The sequence below is a fragment of the Scyliorhinus torazame genome, chromosome 2, assembly GCF_047496885.1.
Source record: "Scyliorhinus torazame isolate Kashiwa2021f chromosome 2, sScyTor2.1, whole genome shotgun sequence".
NCBI classification, from domain to species: domain Eukaryota; kingdom Metazoa; phylum Chordata; class Chondrichthyes; order Carcharhiniformes; family Scyliorhinidae; genus Scyliorhinus; species Scyliorhinus torazame.
This window is the reverse complement of record NC_092708.1, coordinates 256542402-256560454: the sequence shown is the minus strand read 5'-3', so window position 1 is coordinate 256560454 and position 18053 is coordinate 256542402. Positions and strand designations below refer to the sequence as shown.

Below are 18053 nucleotides of genomic sequence, written 5' to 3'. Positions count from 1 at the left end.
ATATGGTATACCTTTATATACTGGTCTTTATATTATCCTTAAACTTCTTGCTTAGCCATGGATGTTTTTTTACCCCTCTTACCATCTTTCTTCCTCTCTGGAATATATTTTAGTTGTGAGGAATTGACTACCTCCTTAAACAAATGCTCATCAGCTGTCCTACCTTTCAGCCTTCCTGTCCACTCTACTCGGTCCAAATCGGTCCTCATACCGATGTAATTATCTTTATTTAAATTCCAGAATGCTAGTGTGGGACTCCACTTTCTCGCCCCCAAACTGAATTTTGAATTCTAACATATTATGGTCACTACTCCAGAGAGGATCCTTGACAATGAGATCATCAAGTAATCTGTCCTCATTACACAATAACAAATCGAGAGTAGCCTGCTACCTGGTTGGTTCCACAACAGATTGTTCCAAGAAACAATCCTTAATGCATTCTCCCTCTATGCTACCCGTGACAATTTGATTAATCCAGTCTGTGCATATTAAAACCACCCATGATATTGCCGTACCTTTCTTACAAGCCCCTGGTATTTCCTGGTTTATACCTTGTCACACTGCAGAACTACTGTTTTGCGACCCATAGATTACTCCTACCAGGTACTTCTTCAGTTTGCTATTTCTTATTTCTACCAAGACTGGTTCTATATCTTGATCTTCAGTGCTTATATCATTTCTCATTACAGCATTGATCCCTTTCTTTACCAGCAAAGCTATTAAAAGGAATTGTTAATTTTGTTACTTATAATGCAGTACTTTTAGCATGAACCAGAAGGGCAGTCTGATGACAAATGTCATAAGTGAGGCTACGACAGTACCACCTCACAGATGTATTGCCTTAATCATGTGCTCAGGTGTTAGTTGTTGTTCAGTTGTAGCACTCTAAGTCCCACACCAAGATTTCAGCGTAAAATTTATGCTGACTCTCCAGTGCAGTACTTTCAGATGAGAGGTTAAACATAATCAACTCTCTCAGCTTGAGATGTGAAAGATTCCCTAATACCATGTGAAGAAGAGCAGGGGAGTTCTCATCAGTGTCCCAACCAATATTAATCTCTCAAAAGACATAATTAAAACAGATTGGGCCACACATTGCTGAACACTATTTTTTGAGTAAGGACAACACAATGCATGGCCTGCTTGTGCCCACTGAGGTGCAACTAGGTAGCATTAAAATTTGGTGCTATTTACCTGATTGAAGTGTGGGACCAAGTGGCAGCACATGAACAGGTTATGCTGCATTGGGATTAGGTGAGCGAATCCCTCGATGGGATGGCATACAGGAGAATGCTAATGGGCATACACACCAAAGTTTTGGGTGCACTGCCTTCCAGACAACCTCCTGTCACCATTATAGAGACGGCATTACACAGCGTCTGCCCTCTCTGCAGCCTCTGCTCATCTCCCTCTTGCCTGGACATGTGTTGCAGCCTTCAAAAGGACAGGTCACCAAACTCTCCATCCTCTGTGAAGATGCAGCAACATTCACTGCTAAATCCAAGATCGCAACACAACACCCTCAAATAAGTTTCACAGTGCTTTCAGAGACATTATTCAAAATTACCATACCTACAAGTTGGGTGCCTGGTTCTTTATGTACCAGTGATGCTAGGTCCCCCTTGCAGCCGAATTATCTTCGGCGAGTGACAAGCAAATTAATTGGATAGAACTGGTCCAAATTTATGGGCTGACGTTTCATCAATCTGTAGGGCTGTGTAGTGTTATGACAGCACTACACCAGTTACTTCTAGCGCAAGCATGGGGTGCCTGCATGACCACCCTTCTCAATGTCAGGAACCAAATAAGCTAGTCCAGCTTGTTGGGAGCATAGCATACGCTATCTGGAGGCTATTCAGCTCCTGTAAGGGATCAGAGTTTTGCACGCATTCTCTGTTGTCACATTTCCTACATTACAAGTGACCACACTTCAAAAAGTACCTTACTAGCTGTATAACACTTCCTGAGGTCATGACAGGTGCTATATATAAAGCAAGTCTTATACACACATCAGCTCCAATGGGAACTGAAAACATAGCACGGGAACAGATGATGAACTCTGGAGCTTAAACAAATGTTACATCAGTGAGCCATCTCCTTAATTTTTTTCTTAAACTTATTGCCTCAAACACAGTGGTCAGTTAAAAACAATAATGGAGAATAGTAGATTATAAGGGATGATTAAATTGGTGTAATAGTGCAAGATTGACTCAGAGCAAATTGGCCACCTTGTCCTGATTTTCTTTGTAAGCATGATGTAAAATAGGTTTCTCAAATAATATGAACCTGTCATTGACCAATTTCACCCAATGGGTGCAATTAAGTTGAATAAACCTGTGCATGACTGAAGTCACCACACTCCATGAGTAGGCATTTAATGATTATCCTAACTGATACTATTAGATTCAATAACTTCCCCAAACTACTGATCATTTAAAAAAAACTCCCATCAACGTTTTTCTGATTAATTTATGAATACTAAAGCATTCAGACAAAATACTGAAATGCCCACTTGCTAACTGTTTTGTCAAGACACCTGTACATAATTATGTGGTGGGCAACCTGCAGCCCAGGGACCACATGATTCATCAGGGTTCTGAATGTGGCCCGAGACATTTTATTGACGGTTACCCATGTGCATGGTTGTCACGTTCCACTGATTTCTGTCTGCATAGTTTTTTTCCTACCCGTATAGCTGAAATGATACGTACGTGAAGCAAGTGCAAGTGAAGTGAGGTGTGTGCTGATTGCTCACAACATTGACTGTGAGAGCCGTGTGGTCCCTCTGCATCCAAAGTGTAAATATTTATTCTGCTTTTACCACTTGGAAGTTGATGAGAGTTCTATTAATAGATAAATGATTAAACATTTTCTATAATTCATCATGAAATAGTCAGTGTGCATTCAATGCATTTAATCTTGTTCATGGGGTCATGGTTTATGAACATGCCTGATTACAATCTTGCGGCCCACTGAGATGAAGGAAGACCACTCATGCAACCCACTCACTAGCCTAGGTTGCCCATCACTGACCTAGTACCTTCACTGAAATCATTGTTGAAACAATGTTTCCAGATTTCTGACGCACTCTCTTTAACCATCTACACAAAATTGTTAAATGAAATACATGCCTAAAAATGGATAACAGCCTTACCTGAGATGCATATGACACAAAGGTAACACCCTCCACATCATCCAGGTCTGGACTGACATCGCAGAACATTTCCACCTGTTCCAGAAGCTGTTCAGAGGAGGCCAAAGAAACAGCTGCTTCGGAGACAGAACGGGAAAGTTTTGTAGACTGACGCAGCTTTTTTGATCGAACTCGTCTATAAGCTCTGGCTGTAAATTGCTGCTTTGACACACGCGTAGACCTGGAACTGGTGCGTGGTATTGGCTTTTCCTCAACATTATCAATTGTGCCACCTGGAGGTCTCCAGATTCCTGAACTAAATGCCTTAGTACACAAATGTGTTGATTTAGAGCAGACAGGCAAATCCTCAGTACCTGCCTTACTTGCAGGTCTCCAAGTCCCAGAACTTGATGCCTTTTCAGTATGTTTGATCTTGCAAAATTGAAAATCTTCTCCTGAGGTCTTTGCAGATAGTGCAGAGGTACTCCTTTTCTTCTTAGTTCTCCCGGACACTGAGTCAGAGCCATTTTCTTTGTATTTGGTACACTCTGGTGATGAATCCACACTTCCTTTTTTAGATTTTTCAGCAGAGCTGGGTGAGCGGGTAGGTCTTTCAGCTGAGTTCGGAGAGCGGAGAGCAAGTGGGGTCAAAGGTCCCCAGTTCCTCCGACAAGGAGATAACAGATTTTGTGGCAGTTCAGATATTTTTATAGTACCCTTTGTAACAGTGCATGGTTCCAGGTAAACAACAGGCATTTTGCTGCTTTCTATTCGCAACATTTTGGCTTTGGCTATCGCCTCAGGGCTGCTTAATGGCCGCTTGGTGACCCCAGCAGCAGTTGCTTTGACTTCACTGGTGCCATTTTTATCAATAGTTTTATGAGCTAGTTCATAAGTAGTCGCAGCAAGCTGTCCCCCTGATTCCGGAGTGCTATGGCTGGAAGAATCTAAATAATACTCCTCTTCTTTGCATTTCAGCCCAGCACCATCAAGGTCCTCTAGGTTTACTGCATGGTCATACTCATCGTCAGGTGGCTCTTCTTTGATAATGATATTAAATGATTCTTCCTGATCTTCAGATGATGCTGTACTGAATGGATGTGCTGAATACATATGAGGGAGGTGTTTCAAGATGCTGTGAATAAAAAAAGAAAACACTTAAGCGCAATTCGCACCGAACATAGAATATCCTCAAGAATCCAACATATTTAAACATATAGCCCTACACTAGGTAGGTGCAGGGTAATTTCAAATTAGCTTGGCACTAATGGATACCAGCACTTAACTGACTTACAAAAATGCTTACCTAAAAATTAGTTCTGATATTTATAGTAGACAGTATGTAGTTGGGTATTAAAAGGGTGCCCATAGAGTAGATGCAGGGAAACTATTTTCAGTTGGGGCAATCAAAAAGGAGTGAACATAATCTTAAAATGAGAGCTGGGCCATTCAGGGTAGCAATCAGGAAGTAGCTTCTCCCCCCTCCCCCCCACACTCACAAATTTCTTCAAATATTGGGCTGAATTTCACGTCAACAACAAAGCAATGTTGCTTTCTGCTACACTCAAAGAAAACTGTGAAAAAATTAACAATTTCTGTGGCACAGTTTTCCCCATTCCCAAAGTCAGTTTGAATCAGCCTACCAATTAACAAGATCTCCAGGAGTGCAGCAACAGTCGTGTAATTAGGGTAACTAGCCAACAGCAAACCAGGAAGTAAAAACCACTGAATCCCTTCACTTTTATTACTTACAGATAGTGAAATATAATGATTGGACCATGCACCCTTCTTATTCCTGAATTCAGGAATAAGAAGGGTGCAGTCACAATATTGGGGGTTTACTATACGCCTCCCAACAGCCAGCGGGAGATAGAGGAGCAGATTGGTAGACAGACTTTGGAAAGGAGTAAAAGCAACAGGGTTGTTGTGATGGGAGATTTCAACTTCCCCAATATTGACTGGGACTCACTTAGTGCTAGGGGCTTGGATGGGACAGAGTTTGTAAGGAGCATCCAGGAGGGCTTCTTAAAACAATATGCAGATAGTTCAACTAGGGAAGGGGCTGTACTGGACCTGGTATTGGGGAATGAGCCCGGCCAGGTGGTAGAAGTTTCAGTAGGGGAGCATTTCGGGAACAGTGACCACAATTCAGTAAGTTTTAAAGTGCTGGTGGACAAGGATAAGAATGGTCCTAGGGTGAACGTGCTAAATTGGGGGAAGGCTAATTATAACAATATTAGGCAGGAACTGAAGAACCTAGATTGGGGGCGGATGTTTGAGGGTAAATCAACATCTGACATGTGGGAGGCTGCCAAATGACAGTTGAAAGGAATTCAGGACCGGTATGTTCCTGTGCTGAAGAAGGATAAATACGGCAAATTTCAGGAACCTTGGATAACGAGAGATATGGTAGGCCCCGTCAAAAAGAAAAAGGAGGCATTTGTCAGGGCTAGAAGGCTGGGAACAGACGAAACCTGTGTGGAATATAAGGAAAGTAGGAAGGAATTTAAGCAAGAAGTCAGGAGGGCTAAAAGGGGTAACAAAATGTCATTGGCAAATAGGGTTAAGGAAAGTCCCAAGGATTTTTACACGTACATAAAAAGCAAGAGGGTAGCCAGGGAAAGGGTTGGCCCACTGAAGGACAGACAAGGGAATCTATGTGTGGAGCCAGAGGAACTGGGTGAGGTACTAAATGAATACTTTGCATCAGTATTCCAAAGAGAAGGAATTGGTGGATGTTGAGTCTGGAGAAGGGTGTGTAGACAGCCTGGGTCACATTGAGATCCAAAAAGACGAGTGGTGGAATTCTCCCCTACCCAGCGGGGCGGGGCGGGGGGGGGGGGGGGGGGGGGGGTCCCGGTGCCGAGGAGTGGCGTGAACCACTCTGGCGTTGGAATCCTCCGCACCTTCGGGGGCTAGGCCGCGCCGGCCAGTGGGGAAGGGGCTTGGCACCACGCCAACAGGCCATGAAGGGCCTCCGCGGCCGGCGCGAGTTGGAGCATGCGTGGGAGTGCCAGCGTGTGATGGCATCATCTTGGCGCATGCGCGGGAAGGTTCGTCTCCACATCGGCCATGGCGGAGGATCACAGCGGCAAGTGCAGAGGAATTAAGTGCCCCCACGCTACAGGCCCGCCCACGGATCGGTGGGCCCCGATCGCGGGCCAGGCCACCGCGGGGGCACCCCCCGGGGCCAGATCGCCCCGCGCCTCCCGGAGGCCGTCCAAGGAGCTGGGTCCCACCGGTAGGGATCAACCTTGATTTACGGCGGGGGGGCTCTTGTTAAACGGGCGGGACTTCGGCCCATTGCAGCCCGGAGAATTCGGGCGGCCCCAGGGCCCATTGCGTCGCGCTGGTCCATGCCATTCTCCGAGGAGGGCGGCGTGATTCATGCCGGGGTGATTTTTGGGGGGGCGGCGAATTCGGAGGACGGCGGGGGCGGGATTCACGCCGACCCCCAGCGATCTCCGACCCGGTGGGGGGGGTCAGAGAATCCCGCCCGAGGTGTTGGGCGTCTTGAAAAATATTAAAGGTAGATAAGTCCCCAGGGCCTGATGGGATCTACCCCAGAATACTGAATCATAGATTATCATAGAATTTACAGTGCAGAAGGAGGCCATTCGGCCCATCGAGTCTGCACCGGCTCTTAGAAAGAGCACCCTACCCAAGGTCAACACCTCCACCCTATCCCCATAACCCAGTAACCCCACCCAACACTAAGGGCAAGAAGGAGGCTAGAGAGGAAATTGCTGAGGCCTTGACAGAAATCTTTGGATCCTCACCGTCTTCAGGTGATGTCCCGGAGGACTGGAGAATCGCCAATGTCGTTCCTTTGTTTACGAAGGGTAGCAAGGATGATCCAGGGAACTACAGGCCGGTGAGCCTTACGTCAGTGGTAGGGAAATTACTGGAGAGAATTCTTCAAGACAGGATCTACTCCCATTTGGAAGCAAATGGATTATTAGCGAGGGGCAGCACGGTTTTATGAAGGGGAGGTCGTGTCTCATTACCTTTTTCGAAGAGGTCACAAAGATGATTGATGCAGGTAGGGCAGTGGATGTTGTCTATATGGACTTCAGTAAGGCCTTTGACAAGGTTCCTCATGGCAGACTTGTGTAAAAGGTGAAGTCACATGGGATCAGGGGTGAGCTGGCAAGATGGATACAGAACTAGCTAGGTCATAGAAGGCAGAGAGTAGCAATGGAAGGGTGCTTTTCTGATTGGAGGGCTGTGACTAGTGGTGTTCCGCAGGGGTCAGTGCTGGGACCGTTGCTATTCGTAGTATAAATGATTTGGAAAAAAATGTAATTGGTCTGATTAGTAAGTTTGCAGACGGCACAAAGGTTGGTGGAATTGCGGATAGCGATGAGGACTGTCAGAGGATACAGCAGGATTTAGATTGTTTGGAGACTTGAGCGGAGAGATGGCAGATGGAGTTTAATCCGGACAAATGTGAGGGAATGCATTTTGGAAGGTCTAATGCAGGCAGGGAATATACAGTGAATGGTAGAACCCTCAAGAGTATTGACAGTTAGAGATCTTGGTGTACAGGTCCACAGGTCACTGAAAGGGGCAACACAGGTGGAGAAGGTAGTCAAGAAGGCACACGGCATGCTTGCCTCCATTGGCCGGGGCATTGAGTATAAGAATTGGCAAGTCATGTTGCAGCTGTATAGAACCTTAGTTAGGCCACACTTGGAGTATAGTGTTCAATTCTGGTCGCCACACTACCAGAAGGATGTGAAGGCTTTAGAGAGGGTGCAGAAGAGATTTACCAGGATGTTGCCTGGTATGGAGGGCACTAGTTATGACGAGAGGTTGAATAAACTCGATTTGTTCTCACTGGAACGACGGAGGTTGAGGGGTGACCTGATAGAGGTCTACAAAATTATGACAGGCATAGGCAGAGTGGATAGTCAGAGGCATTTTCCCAGGGTAGAGGGGTCAATTACTAGGCGGCATAGGTTTAAGGTGCGTGGGGCAAAGTTTAGAGGAGATGTATGAGGCAAGTTTTTTTACACAGAGGGTAGTGGTTGCCTGGAACTCGCTGCCGGAGGAGGTGATGGAAGCAGAGACAATAGTGACATTTAAGGGGCATCTTGGCAAATACAAGAATAGGATAGGAATAGAGGGATACGGACCCAGGCAGTGTAGAAGATTTTAGTTTAGACAGGCAAGCATGGTCGGCACAGGCTTGGAGCGCCGAAGGGCCTGTTCCTGTGCTGTACTTTTCTTTGTTCTTTGAGTGCGACACTTGCCTGGATGAATGCAGCTCCAATACAAGAAGCTCATGCCATTGTCACCCCATCCACCACCTTAAATATTCACACCCTCCACCACCAACACAGTGGCAGCTGAGTGCACCATATATACATGATGCACTGCAGCAACTCACCAAGTCTCCTTTAATTACACCTTCCAAACCCATGACCTCCTCCATTTGAAAGGACAAGGGCAGGAGATACATGGGAACACCACCACCTGCAAGTTCCCCTTCCAAGCCACACATCATTCTGATTTGGAATTATATCCTGTTCCTTCACTGCCGCTGGGTCAAAATCACAGAACTTCCTTCCTTTGACAGCACTGTAGGTGCACCTACACCATGTGGACTGCAGTTGTTCAAGGCATCAGCTCACCACAACCTTCTCAAGGGCAATTAGGGATGAGCAATAATGTTCATAAAAAGCATAAATTTCAAAAAATTAAGAATGTAGAATTTAGCAATAATTAAGTACTTAGTACACCATTAAAAACCTACTTACATCTCATTCAGCATGGTTCAATTTTTTTTTTAAGAGTCCTTTGTCGTAAGACTAAGATTGTAACAATGTATGTGTTCATCTGTTCAAAGATTTCTAATTAATTGCAGTCAAAGGAACCTGAACATCTGGAAAAGCAGAGAAGCACCAACACCAAATTCTGGATTTCCATTTTTAACTGTGCATGTGTGGACTCCCGAAGCTGCTATCAGTTTCAAAGGAGTAATAATCAACGCTGACATTTTTGCCATCACTACTACTGCAAAATATGGGCCAATCACCTGATCCCTCTCAGGACACCTAAAGTAAATTACAAAAAAACATACAATACTGAAAATTCAGAACAGGTTACTGAATCTGAACATGAAAGACAAGAGAGAATAACATGCTGATGCAGTGAAACAGTGAGAACTCGACTCATTTGAAGCTCAGAGTGACTGTGGACTGTTTCCCACAATGACTGAAATGCATGCAGTCACGCATAAAAGCAGTGTGGGGGTTATCATTCATGTTAAGACATAAGCTGAACCTAGCTCCACTTTCCTACACTTCCTAACATTAAACCTCACCAGTTCTCACCTGAAACACCCTCAGTGCTGGAGTTTCAATCTAGGGACTGGAAACCATTGCCCAGAATACTTTCTGGTCCTGTCACACATCAGTACCAGTGACACGAGCCAACTGCAAAGTTTCTTACTGGTTCTAGGACGTGTTTGGCACCCAATTAATGGCAATGAAATGACCTGTAGTTGGAACATGGAAACCTTCGTAATGGCGAGCAACAAACATGACTGGGCTTGCAGTTTATTATGGTGGAGTAGGGTTTGCAGAGGAACATCTCTGGCCCATGGGGGCCCCATGGTTCCCTGATGCCGCTGAGGCATTAAGTAAAGCAGTTGCTGAGAGGCATGAGATATTGGGTGGGATTCTCCGTTGCCCGATGCCAATATCGTAATCAGCAATCGGACGGAGAATCCCTTCCAACACCCAAATCAGGGTAGCGGCAGTTTTGGAATCTCCGTCCTCGCCAAAATGGTGTCATCGCGTCATGCGCCACACGCCGTTGAAGCGGCATCAAAAGGCCCTCTTGCGATGCTCTTTCCCCGATGGGCCGAGTTCCCGGCCGCGCGGTTGACATGTGGTCTGAGCGGCTGGGAACCCGGCGTGGCGCCTGCAAACTGTGTCCAGCGCGGCCACACTCGGTTGGGCTCAGTGCTGCTGGCTGGGGGGGGGGGGGCTTCCACAAGGGCTGGGGTGAGTGGCCTGTGGAATTGTATCCGTGTACGGCCGGTGCCATGTTATACGGCGCGACCGCTGCAGGTCGTCGCCGTGCGTATGCGCGGCCAGGGACCCGGCCATTTTTGGCACGGGAGCCGGGAGTTTCACCCGGCGCCACTGCTAGCCCCTCACCCGTCCCGGAATCGGTGCGGGTTCGGCGCCGATGTTGGAGTCATAAAACGCCCGCAAATTCTCTGTTTCACTCGGCACATAGCCACTGAAAACGGAGAGTCCAGCCCATTGCGGTAGTACAGTGGGTAGCACTGTTGCTTCACAGCTCCAGGGTACCTGGTTCGTTTCCCACTTGGGTCACTGTCTGTGTGGAGTCTGCGCATTCTCCCAGTGTCTGCGTGGATTTACTCCGGGTGCTTCCATTTCCTCCCACAAGTCCCAAAAGACGTGCTGAGGTAATTTGGACTTTCTGAATTCTCCCTCTGTGTACCGGAACAGGTGCCAGAGTGTAGCAACTAGGAGCTTTTCACAGTAGGTTCATTCCAGTGTTAATGTAAGCCTACTTGTGACAATAAAGATTCTTATTTTTATTGTTCCTGGCATTGGAAGTTAAGCATGCGAGATAGGAGAAGACAACCATCCAGCCTGTCAAGCCTGTTCTGCCATTCAATACAATTATGGCTGTTTGTCTGAAGATTCCCAACCCTTTGAGTGAAGAAAGTTCTCCTCACTTCACCCCCTCATCCTGTGACTGTGTCCATGTTTAGAGACAGACACACACACATACACACGTCTACCTTCTCTACAGACTCAGCATAATTTCAGATTCACAGCAACGCATGTGCAAGATGAGAGAGAGGAAAGAGAGCGAGAGCGAGATTCACTTCCTCCAAGTTTTCTCAGAAAGCAGCATGAAGGAACCAATCACTGGCCATTGAACCGATTCCCTCGAAACCTGGTTCCTAAGATCTACTCGGAGCTGAAGAGTCTGGCTTCTCCTTTCCAAAATACAAAACCTGGGAACACAACGCCCTGGCAAGCAGGCTGTTTCGACTTTCAATTTTCTGCTTAAAGGTACATCCCGATCATGGGTCCACGGACCAGATAATGGGAACAAAGGAAGGTCTCTTACATACCTCCTCCTTTAGAGGGATAACATGTCATTGCTAGGACATTTCATCACAAGGTGTGTGACACAAAACACACCTTCATTCATCCTTTCCCACTACCCAAGGTCCCCCACTATTACATCTGCCATTTATCGACACTTAAACATGCAACAATGCATCCACAACAATTTTGTCCTTTCCAGGAATATGCTCAATTTTTGCTTTGAAAGGTTCCAGCAATAAACTCCAAAGGAACAATCTTGCATTCTGTGTTTTACAATTTTCCACAAATGCAAGCGGATTATGGTCATTATAGACTAGGCTTTGCTTATCATCATGCCGGGCAAAAACTTCAAAATGATGAAAATGCCACAGCATCGTTCTCACTGCTGTAGTACTTTCTTTGGCACAGTCGTCGCAGAATCATAGAATTCCTACAGTACAGAAGGCCCATTGAGTCTGCACCGACCCTCCGAAAGAGCACCCTGCCTAGACCCACTCCCCCACCCTATCCCCATAATCCTACCTAACCTGCACATCTTTGGACTGTGGGAGGAAACTGGAGCACCCGGAGGAAACCCAGCAGACACAGAGAGAACGTGCAGTCGGAATTGAACCCGGATCCCTGGTGCTGTGAGGCAGCAGTGCTAGCCACTGTGCCGCCCGACTTTCTTTTGAAAAGTATCCTGCCAGCCTCCATTTCTGACTCGTCATCCTGGAGTAACACTGCCCCCACCCCCAGGTCGCTGGCATCCGTAGCTATTTTAAAGGGTTTGGAAAAATAAGGGGCGGTCAACACTGGTTCACTTACCAATATGGCCCTCAATTTCTTAACGGTATTTGCCATTCTGCAGACCATACCATTTTTGCTTGTTTCTGCAATACATTCATCAACGGTACCACTATGGTAATAAAGCTATATACAATTTTTCTATAGAAAACGCACTTGCCTCAGTCTCCTGTTTCGTTTTGGGAATGGAAAAATCTAGTAATGGCCTTCCCTTGGCTGTTCTGTGTACCACTTGTCCCTGTACCACAGCGTGCCCTAGGTATGTCATTTTTACTTTAGCAACTTGCTACTGGCTAAATTGATGACCAAATCGGCCAACTGCAGTTGCCTAAATAATTTTCTCAAATTGGCCTACATGCTCCTTCCTTGTGTCTCTGTAAAACTACCACGTCTTCTGAATAGACCACGCAGTTAAGTGCCCTAGCCACTACTTGATGTGTGAGCTGTTGAAATGTAGCTGGTGCGTTTTAAAATCCAAACGTCATGACTGTACGCTGATACAATCCCGGAGTCACAAAGGTAGAAATCTCTTTAGCCTTGGTTGTTAAAGGAGCTGCCAATACCGCTTTAACAAATCGATTTTCTAACGGCATGAGGCACTGCCTACCTTACCGACACAATCCTCCAACCTGAGAATTGGATACAAATCAGTTTTGGTGATGGCATTCACCTTCCGGTCGTCTATACAGAACTGGCTTAGGTACCAAAACGACCGGCGAACTCCAGCTACTCTTACTCAGCTCAATTAAATGATTCTCCACAAATATTTTGAATTTCCTTATCTATCTGAGCTAGTTTGTGGGTTCAGTCGATACGGATGCAGTTTTATTGGGTTGGAGTCACCAACGTCTACATCATGTTCAATTAATGTAGTGCACCCTGGTGTGTCCCTCCAAATCCTCTTATGTTTTTGCAGTCACCTTATGAGATATTTTCATTGCTCTTCTTCCAAGTATGCAAACTCAATATCTAACTGTTCTAGTATTATCCTATTTGTTAGTCGTACCTCAGGAAGGTCGCTCTGTGAACTTTTGACCTCTTCCTCACTCTTGCTATCTCTGTCCTCTTCCACTACTCTTACCACCTGACACACTGGTTCCTGCCTATCTTCTGTCCTACGATGGTATTTTTCTCAACATAATTATGTGGCATAATCAGTCCTTCTTCCTACAGTTTGGAGTATCTATTAGGTAAGCCACCTTGTATGTTAAGGTTAAGAAACTGCATGTAATCTGTTAGCTGAAGCTAACTAGCTCAGATAGAAATGGAAATTCAATATATGTTGGAGAATAATTTAATTGAGCTGAGTAAGAGTAGCTGAAGTTCGCCTGTTCTGTACATCGAAGTCCAGGTCATTAATATATAAGAGTGTAAGAGTCCTTCCTGTTTATTTCCTTTGTTCCCATTTAGTTTCTTTTCTTCTATTATCTGTGGACCTATAAACAAAGGATGTGCTTTTAAACAGAATCAAAGTTGAAACAGCAGGGCATTGTGTTCCCAGGTTTTGTGTTTTGGAAAGGAGAAGTCAGACTCTTCGGCACCGAATGGATTTTAGGTTTGGAGGGAGTTGGTTTGATTGATTAACTGGCAACTGGTGATTTGGCCAGGGACAATGTTCTGCCCGACAATGGTCGTCAAGTGATTCGCCTTCCTTCCTTCTTTTCCTTCCCTTCCTTTCCCTTCCTCTCTCTCCCTCTCCAGCAAAGATCCTTATCACTTTAGTTTTATTAATATTTTCTTTCCCTTTCCCCTCTGTTGTTTGTCTGTGTGCGTAGAGAGTGAGGCAAGTTTGGAAGCAGGAGGTGGCCGGGAAAGGGCTGATAGATAGTCAGTTACATTTCCTGTCCGTTTAATTATAATCTGTATATAATAAAAGGTTACTTGTGTTGTAAAGTTACAAATCTGGTGACTGTACTTTATTGGGCTCAACCAAGGACCTTCGGTATTTTAAATAAAATCTGTTACGAACGCATGGTCAGCTCTCAACAGAGGTTAAGAGGCTGGACCAGATGCCATGTCTTGTTGAAGTTTTAATGTGGTGTGGAAAGATCAATTCGTTCCGGGAATGATAATATAAGAAATAGGGTGTGGTTATTTTATTAACAAACTTTATTAAACGAAAGCAGATGACACAAAACTTGGAAATATTGTGAATTGTGAAAAGCATGGTGTATAACTTCAAAAGGACATAGACCAGTTGGTGGAATGGGAAGATGAAATTTATTGCAGAATATGCAGTTTCCTTTGGTAGGAAGAACAAGGAACGCCAATATACAATCAAGAGTACAGTTCTAAGTTGGGTGCAACAGCAGAGAGACATGGAAATATGTGTGATCAAAATATTAAAGGTGGCAGGGCAGATTGAGAATGCGGTTAAAAAAGCATATGGCACCCAAGGCTTTATTAATAGGGGCATACAGTACAAAAGCAAGGAAGCTGTGGGAACGTAGCGGTATTATCACTGGGCCTGTAATCCAGAGACCCGGGGTGCCCGAGTTTGAATCCCACCACAGATGATGAAATTTGAATTCAGTTAAAAACCATTATGGACCATGAACTATTATACTGTTGTAAAAACCCAACTAATGCCCTTTAGGGAAGGAAATTTGCCATCCTTACCTCGTCTGGCCTACATGTGACTCTTAACTGCCCTCTGAAATGGCCTAGCAAACCACTTAGATAAAAGGACATTTAGGGATGGCCAATAAATGCTGTTTGAACCAGAGACACCACTCCCATGAACAAATTTTTTAAAAGTTTTATGACATGCCTGCACGAACACTGGATCGGCCCCAACTCGAGTACTGTGCCTGCTTTAGGGAGGATGTGAACATGCTAGAGATGGTTCAGATAAGATTAATTAGAATGGTGTCATGGATGAGGAAATTCAGTTACATAAGATAGGTAAGAGAAGCAGGAACTGTTCTTTTAGAGAAGATTTAAAAAATGGGTAAACTTGAGTCAGTGGGAAAATCTGGTGACAAGATTTAGAGGTATCAAAATCATGAGGTCAGGATAGGGTACATCAGGAGAAATTGTTTCCATTACTGAAAGGATCAAGACCCAGGGGATATTAATTGAAGGGACTGGGGTGAGTACAGTAAATAGTCTTATAACACCAGGTTAAAGTCCAACAGGTTTGTTTGAAACACTAGCTTTCGGAGCACTGCTCCTTCCTCAGGTGATTCACCTAAGGAGCAGTGCTCCGAAAGCTAGTGTTTGAAACAAACCTGTTGGACTTTAACCTGGTGTTGTAAGACTTCTTACTAATTTAAAGAGAGGTGGTGACATAGTGGAAGTGTCACTGGACTAATAAACCAGAGATCAAGAGTAATGAATTGGGGGCCCAGGTTCAAAATCCCATCACTGCTGGTGGTGAACATCTAGACCATGAAACTATTGTCGATTGTCGTAAAAACCCACCTGATTCACTAATGTCCTTTAGGGAAGGAAATCTTACTTGGTCCGGCCTACATGTGATTCCAAATCCACTGCAACGTGGTTAACTCTTTGCCCCCTTAAGGGCAATTAGGGATGGGCAATAAATGCTGGCCCAGCTGTGATATCCACGTCCCATGAACGGAAAAAAAAATTACTTAGCCCAATTTAGTGAACAACCCTTTAGGTAAATTACTTCAGATTTGATCCATGATAAGCGACAGGGAGGTCCTCTGCAATGAACTGAGTGTACCACCACTGAGTTACATCTCATCAACTGCAAGACAGCAGAGATTGAGTGTTAAATCTGGGAGAACATAGCTACGACATAAAGAGTTCTCAGGTTTCAGGAGTTGGGATTGAAAGCAAGGGAGACATGGAAAAGAGGGTTTGTGAAAGCTGAATCACACTGAAGAATGATAAACCAACAATAACAAAATTCACCCTCAATTAATTTGCTGCCAATTACAAGAACTATATAGTACCTTAAACAAAATAAAACAGCACAAAATACTTGACAGAAATTACATATTAGATGTGAAGTGCTTTGCAAATTATTTTTTAAGATTGGAATGTGGGCTACGCTTTATACAGCAGTATTTATTACCCGTCCCTAGTTGCCTTGAGGGCAGGAAGAGTCAACTATAAGGTGTGAGGTGGAGACACCTACTTGGGAATGGCAAGTTCTCCTCCCTTATGGACATGGTAACCCAGCCAGGTTTTCAAGAGAATCTGGTGCTTTTATCTGGTGGCTGTCAGGAAGAAAGGAATAAGGGGAAGGGGAAAAACATTGAAAAACTTCTGAAATAAAGGAGGGGAAATAAGGCAGAAGGACTTTCGGGGAGTATTAAGAGTGCAAGACTGAAATAGTTGGAAGAATGGACGAGATGTGGCGCAGTGGTTAGCACTGGGCCTACAGTGCTGAGGACCCGGGTTCGAATCCCAGCCCTGGGTCACTGTCCATGTGGAGTTTGCACATTCTCCCCGTGTCTGCATGTATTTCACCCCAATAGCATACCCATCCATAATTAATGCATAACTTCTGAGCCTAAAAAAACTAATTTTATACAAGTATCATTTATTTGTTTCATGTTAAAATTCCATGAGTTTTAAAAACATCCTTAACGTGTAATATTTCATCTCCCACCTTAACTCCCGTGTTTATGTCCCAATCGTCATTTTGTTTTCTATGAAATTATTTAAAAATAAATCTGTGATTTTTACTTCTTGATTTGCTATCTGTAGGTCTCCATCCATCTGATTGGCTGTGGGGCCTACTTGATGATTTCATTTGGCACTGTTCCCCTACAGATGACCCCAGATTGAAAGTCACGCTGGGATATGGGAAAATTAACATTCTAGATCCCACAAAACCTTTGTAGGCACCTTTTAGAGGTCAGTGCAACCATCATGCCTTCACCATGAACGTAAAATGTGGTCCATTTCCTTAATTCAAGAAACTACATTTAGAAGTGAACAATGTCTCAATGTGCAGTTTTCTGATTTAAGGACACAGAATGAGAGATTGTTGGGAACTCTATTGGACAAGAATACTGAAAGCAAAAGCATGGGAAACAATTTGCATGTGGCAGATGTGTCGAGGTGGGTGAAAAGGTCAGAAGTGAAGACATTTAGACGATTAGAAGATTTCTGGAACAGCAGATCCATATTTTCTTTCAGGGAGGAAGTTGCTTTTAGACAGGTTTAAAGCAAGCAAGATGATATGTATACTAAGAGAGATTGAAGTGATTAGAAATGGCATTGGTGAAGAGAGTTTTCAGACGTGGCATGATCGCTGGAGATGACACAATCAAGAGGCGACTATATGGGGTATAATAGGTGGGGAGGTAGAATGAGGGCAAGAGAGAAGAAAAATAATGTACTAAAGCAGCAAATGCCTGGCCTAATTGCTATAACTTAGAGCATCACAATACCTTAGCACTTATTGCCTTATTCAATAAAACCATGTCAAAATGCTCAGCAAAACAATACATGTTATTTCAAGTATCTGCCATGTCGTGCTGAGAAGATCCTCCACACATATTAATTGCATATCAATTGTGTTTAATTACATGCAGGCGTAGGACAGAGATTCACTTTGGCACATATTTTAAAAATGAAAGAAATACCTATTGAAACTGCAGGGTGGTTGCATTAGGAGATGGATGATTAGAATGTTTTACTTTGTAAATAAATATAAGACTGAGTAAAGATTGGCTTCAGTACTATCCTTCACCAACTGATGTTGCGGAATACCCATAAAAGGGACTACATATGTAGAGAGGGCATCAATTTTCATTTACAGATTCCAGTTGGCAAGGCCATACATATGATGTTATGTTCTAATATACAATTTTCTAATCCTGTTTGTGAGTTTACAAAAAATAATCTTCTTGAAGGCAGCACATGGCACGTTAACATTGCTGAGGACCCGGGTACGAATCCCGGCCCTGGGTCATTGACCGTGTGGAGTTTGCACATTCTCCTCGTATCTGTGTGGGTTTTACCCCCACAACCCAAAGATGGTGCAAGAGGGAGGGATTCAAATTCCTGGGGCATTGGAGCCGGTTCTGGAGGAAGTGGGGCCAGTGCAA

The 18053-nt window shown here is 44.5% G+C and overlaps 1 protein-coding gene across 3 annotated transcripts in view; it reads right to left on the bottom strand.

The window, feature by feature from the left end:
- The window catches only part of mgaa (MAX dimerization protein MGA a), a 202174-nt gene that overhangs the window by 176210 nt on the left and 7911 nt on the right, over nt 1-18053 (bottom strand). For 2 of the 3 annotated variants that reach the window (XM_072486179.1, XM_072486181.1), the window contains exons 2-3: nt 3155-4268; nt 2712-2843 (exon numbers count right to left, since the gene is read on the bottom strand). In XM_072486179.1, the coding sequence (XP_072342280.1) occupies nt 2712-2843; nt 3155-4268 (1246 nt within the window). The remainder of the gene's footprint in view (nt 1-2711; nt 2844-3154; nt 4269-18053) is intronic. The other variant, XM_072486180.1, reaches the window with a different exon arrangement.